The sequence below is a fragment of the Gastrolobium bilobum genome, unplaced genomic scaffold (assembly GCF_033153095.1).
Source record: "Gastrolobium bilobum isolate Gb01-03AN ecotype WA unplaced genomic scaffold, APGP_CSIRO_Gbil_v1 utg11805, whole genome shotgun sequence".
NCBI lineage: Eukaryota > Viridiplantae > Streptophyta > Magnoliopsida > Fabales > Fabaceae > Gastrolobium > Gastrolobium bilobum.
This window is the reverse complement of record NW_026899433.1, coordinates 52,716-68,793: the sequence shown is the minus strand read 5'-3', so window position 1 is coordinate 68,793 and position 16,078 is coordinate 52,716. Positions and strand designations below refer to the sequence as shown.

General features: G+C 33.2%; 1 protein-coding gene across 1 annotated transcript; it reads left to right on the top strand.

Moving 5' to 3' along the window:
* Positions 1 to 13,750: 13,750 nt before the first annotated feature.
* Positions 13,751 to 16,078, top strand: LOC133290423 (probable pectinesterase 53). The gene is made up of 5 exons (XM_061488504.1): positions 13,751 to 14,097; positions 14,241 to 14,430; positions 15,177 to 15,380; positions 15,574 to 15,809; positions 15,913 to 16,078. Exons 1-5 carry the CDS (start codon positions 13,751 to 13,753, stop codon positions 16,076 to 16,078), a joined length of 1,143 nt encoding a protein of 380 aa, XP_061344488.1.

Below are 16,078 nucleotides of genomic sequence, written 5' to 3'. Positions count from 1 at the left end.
AAATTGTATTCAAACTTATACAGAAACCGATAAAATACTTAAGAAAACATTTTAAACAAATGTTATATTTTAAAATATGCCATTATCTTAATTTTGTTACTATATATATTTACTTGTGTAATTATCGTTACTCCTCAATAATTTTTCTGTAGATAAATGTATATAAAAGTGGTGAAGCCATGCCTATAGATTTATGGGGGTGTTTGGTAAGAGATTTATTTTGAGATTGACGACGAAGTGTGAGTGGGTATCAAGTATTATTATGTTTGGTATAAGTTTTTCAAAAACTTCCCTAGTAAAATAAGATGCATAGGAAAAGTTAATTGTGTGAAAAATGTGATGAAAATCACTATTTCAAAATACCACTTTGCATGTGGTATTTTGTGATGAATCGAAAAGTGAAAAGTTGAAAAATATGACCCTCCATTGTGTACAGATGTCCATCTTGTGAACCTCTCTCATTTATAGTTGTAATTCCCTTTCTTATTGTTTCTCTCTTTCACTCTTTAATAATAGTCTATTTTGATGTTTTCTGGTTCTATATAAATTCTTCACGCACAGATACCATTTTGAAAGCGTAAAAAAATGCAAATAACGAAAAGGGAAAATTGGTAAATTTCAATACTTTATGTCAAATGGTAATTATCTCAAATATCAGTTTCATAAAAGTTTAAAATGTAAAATTTGATTGGTGGCACCAACTTTGAGAAAAAATTATAAGGGTTATTTTTGTCATTTCAATCTATTTTTCCATCAATATTTTACCTTCAACCAAACATATATTCAGAAAATTTTATCCAATTTTTTTGGTAATATTTTGACCAACCAAACAAATTTTTTTTTTTAATTTTCCTACCAAACTCACTTTCCCACCATATTCCTATTAATTATATTTTCTTAGTAAATTTTTTTTTCTCCTCTACCAAATGTCCCCTCAGTGTTAATGGATTCTGTTAGTCATTTCGAAAGTGAATTTGAATCTTTTTGATCAATAATATTTAATTTAAATATATATATATATATATAGAGTTGCGTTTACAATTTTTTTTATTTACAACTCTTACCGTCTCAACTATGTTCTCTCGGAAAAATACTCTCTATTATTGTTCTCCCATGATAACATAGTTGAGGTTGTAAGAATTGTAAACAAAAAAAAAAAGTTGTAAACGTAACCTGCCTGTATATATATATACGAGTTTTATAAGAGTTATGTTATAGGAAAAATGATTGTGTAATGTTATAGAGATTCGTTTTGCGTGCCGAAGTTTTTTTTTTTTTTGCTTCAAAAAGTGTGGCTCCCACAAAATATTGTGTGTAGGAAACTTTCTTGTGTCATGTTAAAATACAAATTCTTATATATATATATATATATATATATATATATATAAAGGTGAAGCGCGACTTATAAATATTTAACTATATATATCTTTCAGTAACACGAGCGCCTCTTTCCTGTTGTTGTTGCTCCTCCGAAGCAAATCCAGAAGTTTTCGACGCTTCTCCGATGCTCCATCAAAAAGTCACCGTTGAAGAGCAGGAAAACAATGTTGTCGACGAAGACCTCGTTGCAACGTGGCGTAAGCACTCTTGTCTCCGCCTGCAAATTCACCCTCGACAAGCTTGAATATCTCTCTCCGACTCCGATTACAGCGAATCCCAATCTCAATTCCAATCACCTCTGTTAGTGAGCTTTTGAAATTCACGGAAAAGAATTTGAACGAGGGAAATTCCATTCATTTTTACCATAATTTTGTAAATGAGGTATTGGAGGCCTGTGAGGGTGTTCCTCTCAAGCCATCATCGTCTATATCATAATATCAACATTCAACACCTCCTCTGGAAGTGCAGACCAAAGCAGCGGATGAAACAGGTACCGAAAAGTTCGATAATGAAGCTGGAGCTGATGAAAATAAAATTAGGGAAGCTGGTCTTTTTTGTATATTATAATAATTTAAAATTGAAATTAATGTATAAATATGTTAAAAGAAAAATAATAATTTAAAAAATTTATATAAGGTTTTGTTATAAAAGGTATTTTTATCTATTTTTATCATATCAAACAGTATTTGGTCACCTCAAACGGGATAATATAATCTTATCATACATATATCCACCGGCAGACCTAGGTTGGGTCACATGTCCGCACTTGCGGACACGAGATTTTGGATTTTAATTTTTTTTTTAGTCATATAGTATTATTTGTCTCTTGATTCAATATTTATAGTAGGAGTAAATATCATTTGAAGTCCCTAACAAAAAATATGGTCCCCATTTTAGTCCCTTACCAAAAATTAGTCTCGAGAAGGTCCTTAAAAAATTCAAAGTGAATAATTTAATTAAAATCGTGATCCCTCACAAATTCAAAAAAGACTTACATTAGTCTCAAAATAACTAAATAACTAAAATAGGTCCACTTTAAATTTCATAGGGACCAGTTGACTCTCTTTTTTTATAATGGACTAAAGTGGGGACCAAATTTTTTGTTAGAGATAAAAAATGATATTTATTCTTATATTAGTTAGCAACGTAGCAACGTACAGAGATGATTAAAACAACGTAGCAATGCAAATTGATTAGAGAGAAAACTTTTCTTCCTTCCCTATCACATAGCCATTCCCATGATTTCTTCATCCTTTGTTATGGAAGCAACTAGATTATGAGCGGATTCAAGCGTTAATTTAAAATTTTTTTACAAAAAAAAATTCGGGAGCAACCCCCGTTACTAAATATGCGGACATAGAAAAATTTTCCTGAGTCCCGCCGGTGCATATATCAAATACATGATAACGTGTTTATCCGGTTTATATCTTTTCCTATCCATATCGTGCTCTTTTATCCTATCTTGCACAACAAAATGCAGCTTAGTGTTAACAGATTCCGCTAATCATTTAGAAAAGTGAATTTGAATCTTCTTTATCAACAACTTTTTATTTAGATAAATGGACATAAAAAGGTGAAGCTCTATCTTTTAGTGTTAACTGATTCTGTTAGTCATTTAGAATGTGAATTTGAATCTTCTTGATCATCATGTTGAAGAGAGATTAAAAAAAAAAATAAACATTTATTGTTCAGGGATTACATACCCTGATATCAACTCGACCGTAACTATATTTAAGGCGACAATACTTAATACGATATCAACTCGATCGTAACTATATTTAAGGCGACAATAATGTTAAATAACTTATATGATTTAGATTTTTTTTCAATGTGAGATACTTAAAAAAAAAATTGAAGAAATAATTACAAAGAAAACAACTTCAGTTATAAACGTGGCTTTATACTTAAGAGGGATGAATTGAGTATGATAATTTTTTAATTTTTTTTATTGATTCTAAATTATAATTTCATGCAAAGTTTAATGTATGAAAATTATATTAATATATTCAAATAACTCATAATATATAATTCATTGCAATAAAAAATCTACACTAACATATATAAGATATCAAAGAGGTAATTACAATGCACTAGACGTACAAGTAATGTATACCTTAAGGCATTGGATTTTAACACATTATCAATCATGTGAGATCCTATTTATGGGTCTTCCTACTTATAGTCTTCACTTAATTTATTATCAACTAATATGAGACTCCATTATTCATGAATATCCTAATAACCTCTCTCTCAATTGTGAAACTAAAGAGGTGAGGGGGAGCTCATGGCAGCGAGATTACCATTAATGGGTTAAGCTATTACAATTGTAACAAGTGGGTCTTATACAATGTCTTAACCCAAAATCTTTAGTCATTGAGTTTATAAGTTCTTACACTTATATGAACTTCACTTATTACTAACTAATGTGAGACTCTTCACACTTGAATATCTCAACAATTTTTCTCTCAAGTGTGAAACCCTACATTAATATGCTCTCCTTTAAGGGAAGCCTCTTCAAGTACCTACTGTGTAACGCCTCGTCTGCAGCCAATTAACTAACATTCATATGATACTTAGCGCAGCAAAGATTAACTTAACAAATGCAGAAGCTAATTGGTTAACTTTTTCTTTTTCCTTATGTATTACAATTTTCATCGCTTATTTGGTCAAAATAAAACGGGCAACATTTTGTTTGTATTTCGGACCACTGGGGATATGTCCCACCATAAAAATTTCAACCTGATTGACAGTTTAATATAATCGATATCCAAGCATAAATCATATTACTCAACCATCCATAGCATAGGCTATCCCATACGTACAAGACTCCAATAATGTCTGTGATGTTACTTAGATAATTACATCAAATTCATAAAAGAGATGCAATTAAATAAGTAACATAGATCTAAGTGTACATCACTAACAATACATATACAACTATCAACATAGCATAGACATCCCTTATGCTTATCAAAAGAATACATGGAAGAATAACATCATGTCATGTACAAAATGAAATGTCAATCACAACATGACTATCAGGTCATATAAGATCTCTCCTTCGGCTTCTTGTCGCGCGATGCCTTAGCACTATCAGCTACTGTACCTAAAATGGTAATCCCCATAACGCGGGGTGAGGTGATAATCTTAGTAAACTAGGGGTCCTTGGAAGGCTCCTCCATCCTCAGGTTCACTTCAGGCATAATATCACAGTATAAAAGCATATATGCATCAGAATATGTATATCAATGAATGTGTGCAATAATAAATCCTACTGGCTAGAGAATATAACAAGTATGCATTATGCAAGGAAACACCGTCTTGCCATATACCGTATGAGGAAACACCGTCTTATACTATGCATAAGAAAACATTGTCTTATGCTTCACACAAGGAAAAACTGTCTTGTGTGACACATATATATACATACATACATATATATATGCAACATATAACAAATCATTTTCAACATACCATATCAAAGAACCGTCCTCCCTCAAAGTCTGGTGGAACAAACAAGGGATTAACCCCAAGGACTGAAAGCTTACCTAGAATAGCTCTCTAACCTAGCCTCTTCCAAGCCAAGTAAGGTCCATGAACCAACAAAGTGTTCTATCAATAATCACAACACCTATTTCAAGGTGAAGATTATCACAATTAATCACATATTCATTATGTAATTCTCATGTCAAACCATTGTTGATACTACCTTAATCCAAAACAATCAAGAGCTTTGATCAATGTCCATAGCTTGATCTAATCCATGCTTTTGCTCCACTATTCCATTTGGTTTCACACTATAACAAATGAACACATATCCATCAATATTCACAATTATAAACTCAACGTTAATCCTACACAAAACCAATGTTTTCACGCTTTAATATCACTTGGTTTTAAGTCCAATTTGTCAAAGTGTTCTAAATGGCGATTTCATAATTTTTTTTTACGGGAACTAATCCCAAACATGTTTAACAAAGGGACTCACATACAAATCACCTTCCAACTACTAAAGCCATCAAATTTTTGAAATTGACATATAGCCAAAGAAATCATGATTTTCTATAGTGAGCGTGATTTCTTTTGTCGTCTTTCATCAAGAAGTGATCTTAAGCATTTTTAACAAATGACATCTAACACCTCCAATCATCAAAATTTCGTGGTACTATTCACATACAACCTAACTTTCTTGAAAATTCATGAAAATGAGATTTGAGTAGGGGAAACTTATCACAATCCGAACTAGAACGAAGGTGGAGGAGTCCCTAAGCTTTCTTGCACTTGAAACACCCCTAAAATCATCAAAATCCTCACAAACTCATGGCTTTGAAGAAGAAATATCTCACTCCACAAATTAATGTTTGGGTCATTATATATTGGGCTATAATACCAGTGAGAAGCAGGCTAGGGAGAGCCCATGGTAAAGAGACCAACATCAATAAACTACGTATGATGATCAAAACGTTTCTTTTTATTATTGATACTTATGATCATCAAAACATAATATAAGCTCCTCCATGTAATCTTACATTGGCAGTTGATATTTTATTAAATCCAAAAAATGAAGAGAATCTCAGTAGATCATATACATTATGCTGTCGTCTCCCTGGACTGAGAATAGATAGCAAGTTGAGAAAACAGAGTAAGCGTGTCTTGCACTTGGACTCTAGAGAATAGTCGTCAACCATTTTCAATTTTAAGAAAGTGGGAGATATAATTACATGACCTCAAAAGCTATATATCAGAGGTCTTAATTTGCCTATGACTCCTTCCTAAGAAAATTTCAATATTTTGGTTGTGAGAAATTCTGGTATAATAATTTTGGTTTTGACAATCTGTGTTTAGTGTTTACTAAGTTAATTAATAATAGGGTAAAGTGTGTGTCATTTTAAAGGATGTAAAGTTGTGTCATTTTAAGAGAGAGAAAGAGATAGATAAAAAAGGAGAGAGAGTTGACAAAAAAAATTAAAGGTGTGGGTCCCACCTCTTTGTGAGAGTGAAAGGATATAAATTGTGTCATTTAAAAGGATAAACAATTTTTCCTTAATAATAATCATTATACAAAATCTTTTCTTTGTACATTAAGAAATACGTAACACAATAATTATGACTTTATAGTCAAGTTTTTACCGAATTTGAATCACGTGATATTGTGCGTCATATGCACTCAATAGCAGATTTTCATATGTCGTATTAATGGTAATTCACTTAGCGTATGAGAGCTGAGCAGGTGAAGACAAAAGCATGTGTTCAAATCATCCAAGTATCACTTTTGGAATGAGTTTAAAACTTTAATCTCGAACTCACTCAAAATCGGACTAGTCGTAAAATAATGAACTGATTGAAATATTAAAAAAAAAAATCATGTGTCGTGCCCTGCGATTGCCGATTGGCAAGTGATTCAAGAAGTGCATAACTTACATCCACTAAAAATAATTAAAAGAAATGTCAATGTAGAATTATAATGAAAAAAAAAAATTATTTGAAATACTGTCAGATTGTATTCAAACTTATACAGAAACCAATAAAATACTTAAGAAAATTTTTTAAACAAATGTTATATTTTAAAATAGAGAAATATTATTCTTATGCACTGACAAATTAAAGGAGAGAAATGAAAGAATAGAGAAGAGATAATACATATAGAATGTGCCCCATTTTTAATTTTTGAATATATGAGAGAATTTTTTTCATATAATATGAGAGGAATATTCCTTTTAAAATATGTTATTATCTTAATTTTGTTAATATATATTTACTTATGTAATTATCGTTACTCCTCAATAAATTTTGTTTAGATACATGTATATAAAATTGGTGAAGCCCTGCTTATAGATTTATCTTTCAAGTGTTAACAGATTTGGTTAGTCATTTCGAAAGTGAATTTGAATCTTCTTGATCAATAACTTTTTATTTAGATAAATGAATATAAAATGGTAAAGCCCTGCTTATAGATATATGTTTTAGTGTTAACAGATTCCGCTAGTCATTTAGAAAGTTAATTTTAATCTTCTTTTTCAACAATTTTTTATTTACATAAATGTACATAAAAAGGTGAAGCCCTGTTTCTTGATATATCTAGTGTTAACTGATTCTGTTAGTCATTTAGGATCTGAATTTGAATCTTTGATATCATCATCTTGAGAGAGAGAGAGAGAAAATTTATTGGTCAGCGATTACATATCCAATGAAACGGGGATTTTTTTATTACGAACCCGGTCCACGTTTGATTGGATGCTCCTTTTTTAATAAAGGAAACTTTTTTTTATATTTATATCCCTCTCTTCTTTTTAAATTACTTCTCACTCCTTCTTCTTTTTTCTATTTTAGTAAAGACACATCAAGGCCCGGCCCACCATAAACAACCTCATGAAACGGGGGTTCGGCCCTAAAATATCGGTACGCTTAGATTCGAAAAATATAGGAGAAATATTCTCTCTCTCTTTTTTTGTATTATAAATATTCTCTCCAAAACCCTCGTTCTAAAACCCTCGTTGTTGTTACTTGCTATTACAGAAACATGATAGAACGTAAACCAGAGGTCCTAAGGGGTTAGGTCTTAGTGAAGCCACTCGATCCAGAATACAAAGTCCCATGGAGAAGGAGTCAGTTCCTACTAAAGTCAGCCAACACGTCAGAACTCGAAATGCTTCACGTCCAGATGCTCAGTATATATACTTCGGAGATGACTTCACTGGTGTTACTGATGCACAAAAGGCACGAGAAACGGTTTGTCATTTTTATTTGCTTTGTTGCGCTTTTATATATGGATTTGATGTTTTTCATGCTATACGAGATAAAATTATTTTCTACGTATACACACATAAAAGTGTGTGTGAGGATGTGAAGAGAAAAAAGAGAAAAAGAAAATATGCATCCCACATACTTTTACTTTTATGCGTGTGTAAGAGATAAAATTATTCTCCATAACATGAGAGACATTAAACCAGTGACTGACCTATTTGGTTGCCAATGTGTGCAAGTGCACACATAAATTTGGTCATATATTTTTTTAGTAAAATTTTTAATTAATTAGGAGTGTCACTCAAGGAGCAATTTTAATGGCTGTATTGCCAGGAATAAGAGCACAAATACTAAGAAAGAAACACATTTTATTTAGTATTTATGTTTTAGTGATTTTATATCATTAAGTTGATTATTATTTTTTTATGTTAAGTTCAAGTTTTCTTTTCTTTTGTTGTTTGAGGATTATATCTCTTATATTATATGAACGAAATTTTTTGTCAATTTATATAATATTAAAGAAAGTGAAATGACATATTATTCAATGAATTGGTCTTGTCTTTTTCTTAACATGACAAAAAATTTAGTTCATATAACATGAGGGATATAAATTTCTTTTTTTTTTATTTTTTTATTTTTTAATGCATTTAAAACTTTGTTTAATTTTTTTTTTTCGGAGGCACTACCCCCAAATTTGCTCCACTAAATATTTGGACTAAATATGCACACATAAATAAAATTTTCTAGGTCAGCGACTGCATTAAACTATTACACAATCATTGGTTTGTTTGCATTTAATTGCTCAAATATCTAATTAATCAGAACCGTTAGATATAAATAAGATCAACGATATATATATATGTATGTGTATATATATATATATAGGAAGGTTATATTTACAAATTATTTGTTTACAAACTCTTACAAATTATATTATGTCTGACTGATCATACACTAATCAAGAGTGTATGACCGGTCATATTTAGTGTAATTTATAAAAAAAATTATAAACAGATCCTTATGTATATATATAATACTTTCGTGCATTGATTCAACTAGTTCGTTTTCATCTCTAATGATTCCTTAAGTTTTAGGGTCTATTTGAATATCTTATTATGTTTTTTTTAAAGTTTTTTTTTTTCAGAAAATCGTCTTTGCTTTACTTTTAGATACAGCACATGAAATAAAAAAATTATATTTGACTTTTTTTAAAATTCATAAATCCTATCCTAGGAATGTTGGCTTTGGAAACAAAAATAATAGTTTGACATTTTTTTATGACCTTTACTTTTGTTTATGTTGGCATCCAAATACATAATAAATTGAGAAATATTTTGTTTTTAATGTTTCTCGTATTACAGCAGATAAAATTATTTTTCATACATATATAAAAGTGGGTGGGGATCTAATTTTCTCTCTCTTTCTTTCTTCTCCTTTCATGGTCTTACATGGATTTTATGTATGTGTATATGTGAGATAATTTTATCTCCTGTAATATGGTAAACTTAATTTTTTTTTAAAAATACATAAATTTTATAAATAAATAAAAAAACTCATCCAAACTTGAATTTACATAAACTCTTTATAAGCAAATCATGTAATTTCTTTCTTGAAAATGTTGTGCAGAGACGTCTTTTCCAGACTAGCTTGGAAGACCATATGCTCGAACCGCCACCAATCGGATTGAAACTCCAATTGACACCCGAAGATATACTGAATGCTGGTGAAAGAACCAAAAAGAGCCCTACCAAAGCCTCAGTTGGGCATTTTCCTGCTACTTCGCTCACCATAGGAGATTTTCACGTACCATTGTCAATTAATAAATATTAATGCATTCTCGTAGAAAATAAGTTTCATTTATTTAAAACATTTCTTTATGTTATATATATATATATATATATATATATATATATATATATATATATATATATAATTCTTTAATTTCTATTTATTTATTTGTAATATTTGTTGTTGTGTATTATATACAGATTGTGGCTACATGTGAAGCAGATTTGATGGCCAAGTGTTTTTATGAAAAGCGAAAATTTGTGTGGGAGGTGTTAGATAAATCTCGTTTGGTCAAGTACAAAATTGAAGTATTATGGGAAAATATTTTAACTATGCGTGCAGATATAGAAGAAAATAGACTCGGAATTCTTCAAATTGAGGTTTTTTATTATTATTATTATCATTAATTTCATGATTTTTCCTCTTAATTAAATGTATTTGAATTAAGTTCATCATCGTATATGGTTTTTTTTTTTACTCAGCTAGATAAGCAACCGACGTTCTTTTACGACACTGATCCAAAGCCTCGAAAGCATCCTAATTGGGAGTTATCAAAAGACTTCACTATAGGAGGTCATGCTTCGATATATCGGTATGCATTTGCATTGATTTTAAATTATTATTATTTATTTAATTTTTCTCTTTCTGACAAAATAGAAATGCATTAGTATACCGTACGTGTCCAATATTCACTTGTTTTTTTTTTCTTACTATCTCCACTGGATAGGAGGCACTACCTTGAGTTTCCTCCAAGAGTTCTTGATAAGTGTTATGAGGAACTGATACAATGTGATAGCCAATTATTGAAGTTGACCCAATCACCTTTTCCAAGTTTAAATTCTCCATATTTCGGTTCAATTATATTGGATGAAGAGGCCACGGCATTTGAAACCAACCCAGCTGACTGTCACCAGCAACATATACTTCCGATTTCACCTCAAGAAGCTCAACCATTTGGCAATGCGATTTTATCAACATCAGGTAATAATCATTCTCATTCTTTCCTTTTCTTTGAACTTACAACACTTCAAATTAGGCAATAGATTATTAAAACATAACGAAACTAACCTTGGTTTTAATTTTTTTGCTCAGTGGTAGATGGTGACTCCCTTCATAAGGCATGCACTGATCCAATACCCCAAGATCAAGAGCTGGCCTTTAGGAGTCAAGGACATAATGAGAATGCAAATATTTTGGAAATCCCAGGTCCAAGCGAGGTCAAAAAACAATCTTGTGAGCTGGAATATGAAAAATCTAATGACCATTCATGGCCAATAGCCTCTGAGTTTGAAAGACAAGTGGCAAACATATATTATGGGCTGGGGAATGAAGATTTTAGTTACAAGACATGGATAGCAAATTCTGAGTTTGAAATACCTGTGGATATGGCAAAGATGAATATGGCAAAGGTGGACTCATCAAATACATTTGCTGAACCATCAATGGAAGCGGGTACTTGCACAAATACACAAATTGATAATTTGCCAAACATAACGGTAGTTGATACTTATGGGCCGGCTAGTAATGCTAATATGAATGGCGTGTGTGGGGTCTTTTCCGTTGGACCATCAAATGAAGTTGGTTCTACTGTTAATAATACTGGCACAAGTACAGGCACTGATGATTTATCATACCACTTAATGGTACCACCTGCTTATGGGTCGGAGGGATATTGTTTTGCTAGTAATTCCATTATGAACAATTTGCAAGAGGTCCTTTCTGCTGAAGATAGAGGTCCTATTGTCAACAATACTGGCACAAGAACACACAATGACTATTTTCCAAACGGCTCAATGGTACCACCTGCTTATGGGACAGAGGAATATTGTTTTGCTAGTAATTCCAATATGAACAATTTGCAAGGTGTCCTTTCTGCTGAAGATAGAGGTCTTATGGTTAACAATAATGGGACAAGCACACACAATGGCTATTTTCCAAACGACACAATGGCACCACCTTCTAATGGGTCAGATGGATATTGTTATGCCAGTAATTCCAATATGCATGCTCTGCAAGGGGTCCTTTCAGCTGAAGATAGAGGTCCTATGGTTAACAATAACGGGACAAGCACACACAATGGCTATTTTCCAAACGATTCAATGGTGCCACCTGCTTATGGGATAGAGGGATATTGTTTTGCCAGTAATTCCAAAATGAATGCTCAGCAAGTGGTCCTTTCTACTGAAGATAGAAGTCATATGGTTAACAGTAATGGGACAAGCACACACAATGGCTATTTTCCAAATGACACAATGGCACCACCTGCTAATGGGTCAGAGGGATATTGTTTTGACAGTAATTTCAGTATGAATGCTCTGCAAGGGGTCCTTTCAGCTGAAGATAAAGGACCTACTGTTAACAATACCGGGACAAGAACACGTAATGACTATTTTCCAAACGAGTCAATGGTGCCACCTGCTTATGGGATAGAGGGAGATTGTTTTGCCAGTAATTCCAATATGTATGCTTTGCAAGGGGTCCTTTCTGCTGAAGATAGAGGTCCTATGGTTAACAATAATGGGACAAGCACACACAATGGCTATTTTCCAAATGACACAATGATACCACCTGCTAATGGGTCAGAGGATTATCATTTTGCTAGTAATTCCAGTACGAATGTTTTGCACGGTGCCCTTTCTGCTGAAGATAGATTAATGCTCGCACAAGCGATGCACTACAATATCCCTCCTGTTCATGTTCCCGTGGCCAATGAAAATTTGGAGACCCACTTGCCTAACAATCCATGTTATCTTAATCCATAATTCTCCAAGAGGGAAAAGAGGGCACCATTGCATCAGTGAATTTACAAGTTCTCGTATTTTTTATTTTTTATTTTTGGATACAAATTATAAGTTCTTGTTTTATTCTTCTTCTTTAGGTTCTTCTTTGAGTGGATAAAAATTTTATGGAAGAAGATTTTAGTAAAGATTTTGGATGTTTTTCCCTTTATGTTTGATCATATATTTATAACGGTTACATTAATATTTTACAATTCCTATTCTTCTCATCAGTCGTTCGAGTTTACAAGAAGTTCTTTTCAATTTTACCGCTTTTTCCTTCCATTCTATTATATTTTTCTATCATTCAAATATAGTATATTGCATTATTCTTTTAGTTAAGCCCTATGATATTCTTTAAAATATTTTGGAACCAAATGAAATCTTTTAAAAATGACAATCTTCTTAGTGTGACGAACATGCTTGATAAGCCTGATGCAATAAAAACCCAAATAAATAAATAAAATTCCTACCCCACGGCTATATTTGTGTCTTCGGATATATAGAACGAGTGTCCTATGTATATATATATATAACGGGCCTGGCCACCACTCCCACATGAACTTTTGGAAAATGGAATACAGCTATGAGTTTCAGCAATTTTCTTCCTCCAGCACCATTATTCATCCCCAAGGAATTGGCTTCAAGCCAATGCGCATTAACATTGGTGATAGTTTGGGGATTGGGGTCCCAGAATCCTTCCCCAACAGCCAATCAGTTTCTGATTTTGTCTAGAAAATGCTTAGTGCCCATTACACATTAGGTCCATCCTGGTCTAAGGGGAAAAAAAATAAAATATAATAAATAATGGGCCTATCTTTCAACTTCATGAGCATGTGTCAGAACAGTATACTCTGCTGTTGTTTGTTTGCTGATTTTCTTTATTGTAAATAAGGGTTAGTTTGGTAAATAGCAAAGAGACGAATTCTCCTTTTTACGTGTGTCTATATAATCATATTTATATGGTCTCTTCATTTCAACTCTGATCAAGCACTGACTGACGTTTAAGATTATAATATAGTACTCGGTCATGAAATTGTACTAGTAATACTAGCATTGCCATGGTTCCTAAAACCCATTTCCAAGCTATTCTTTTTCTTCTTTCATCTTTATACATCACTTCCAGCATCAGCATTGATAGGGTGGCCGATTATGACAAGTGGATATCATGGAATGTCAAGACTTATCAGAAAAGGACCATTTTGGAAACCAAAAGGAACGTGGCTGCAACTGGTGCTGTTGGGCAGGCTCTAGATTTGAAGCTGAGGCAGGCTGAGAGTAACAAAGTTACAATAACAGTTAGCCAAGACGGTGCTGGTGACTTTAAGACCATTACAGAAGCTCTCAATAGCATTCCACCACGCAACACTAGGAGAGTCATAGTGTTGATTGCACCAGGTGTTTATAGGTATGTGCGTGTGTGTAATACTCTAATGCTGACTAAATGGAAGTTTATATTGTGGCAGTTACCTTTTTTAGTTGTGAGCTACATGGGTTTGAAATTGTTGAAGTTGGAGATTGCAACTAATAAGGTATGATTAATTGTTTTAGGGAGAAGGTAATGATCCCAAGAACATTGCCTTTCATTACATTATTAGGGGACGCCAGGGGGATACCAACCATAACGGGAAATGATACAGCTTCTGTCACTGGAAGAGATGGGACTCCGTTAGGGACGTTCCAGAGTGCAACTGTTGCCGTGGATGCTAGTTATTTTATTGCCATCAACATAAAATTTGAGGTACACAAACTTTCCCTAAGGCTAAAAACGGCATATCGTTGAGCAATATCTTAGCTCATGATATCTTGTTGGGTATGGCTCATACTTCACATGATGATGTTGGCCCTAATTGTCGGGGAGCTTCCTATTTATATTTGCCTTGTAAACCGAGAGACTTGTAACGAGTGGCGGTGAGGTGAATATAGTATAGACAAACTGGACGTAGCCTATATTGGGTGAACCAGGGTAAATCATCGTGTCAATCTCTCTACTCTTATCTCTTTTTCTGTTTTCTCGATTCTGTGTGATTGTCGATTTCCAACATATCTGTGGGTGTTTAGAGTGTCATAGACCATCAAATTAAGGATTCAGGTTGTGCTTGCAACAGAAATTTACAGTTCTGTGTTGGGGGATTGGAATGGGACATATGGATTTCTAAAATATGAACTATACATGCATAATAAGAGTTTTTGAGAGGGGGGGAACTTATAGCAAAGGTTCATGTGACAAGAATAAACAGAATATTAACTTTGAGGGAAATATATATAACAACATACTAGGTGAATAGATTTAAACCTTTACTATTCAATCTTACATAAATATTCAAGTTGATTTAATTAGCTATGCAAAATTCAATGGTAAGAATTAGCTAATGTGACGTTGTATAATGAAACAAAAGTGAATTATATTGTAAGTTAATTTTCTTCGTCAAGGAAACATACCTAAGTAACAATACCAACAAGATGGTAAATTGTGTGCTAAAACAGAATACTGCACCGCATAGCATTGGATTGGTGGGGGAACAAGCCGTGGCGTTTCGCATCTCAGGAACGAAAGCTGCCTTTTACAATTGCAGTTTCTATGGGGCTCAAGACACTCTGTACGATCACAAAGGCCTCCACTACTTCAACAATTGCTTTATTCAAGGCTCTGTTGATTTCATCTTCGGCTCTGGCAGGTCCCTTTACGAGGTCTTCCTTCTCTACATACCTTTTTTTTTCTTTTTGGGTCTGACTCTGCCACTACGAAATATAGACATGTGCTTGATCAAGGTCAAAAAGAGATAATTTTCTCAGCAAAGCAATTCCGGCCCAATTTACATTTATAAACATGGGCTTCTCCTGGCCCATCTGGGCTTGATAATGACAATTTATTGGCATGCAGAACTGCTATGTAAATTCTATAACCAAGAAGGTGGCCTCCATCACTGCTCAAAAGCGTACAAATTCGACATTGGAGAGTGGATTTTCGTTCAAAAACGGCGTAGTAACAGGTAGTGGACAGGTTTATCTCGGAAGAGCATGGGGAGAATATTCCAGAGTTGTTTACTCTTACACCTACTTGGACACAATAGTTCTACCCAAAGGATGGAGTGATTGGGGTGACCAAAAACGTGACTTGTTAGTATAATGCAACATGGTTTGAATCTTTGTCTTTTACCCAAATTACGCAACGAAGGGCTGATTCTGTGTTTGTTTGTTTGTTTGTGTGTGTGTGTTGCAGGAGGGTATATTATGGAGAATACAAGTGTAGTGGGCCAGGGGCTAACTTGACGGGAAGAGTGCCCTGGGCAAGAATGCTAACGGATGAAGAGGCCAAGCCTTTTATTGGGATTCACTTCATTGAAGGAGACACTTGGCTCATTAGTCCCTTCGCCTATCCAATTTAA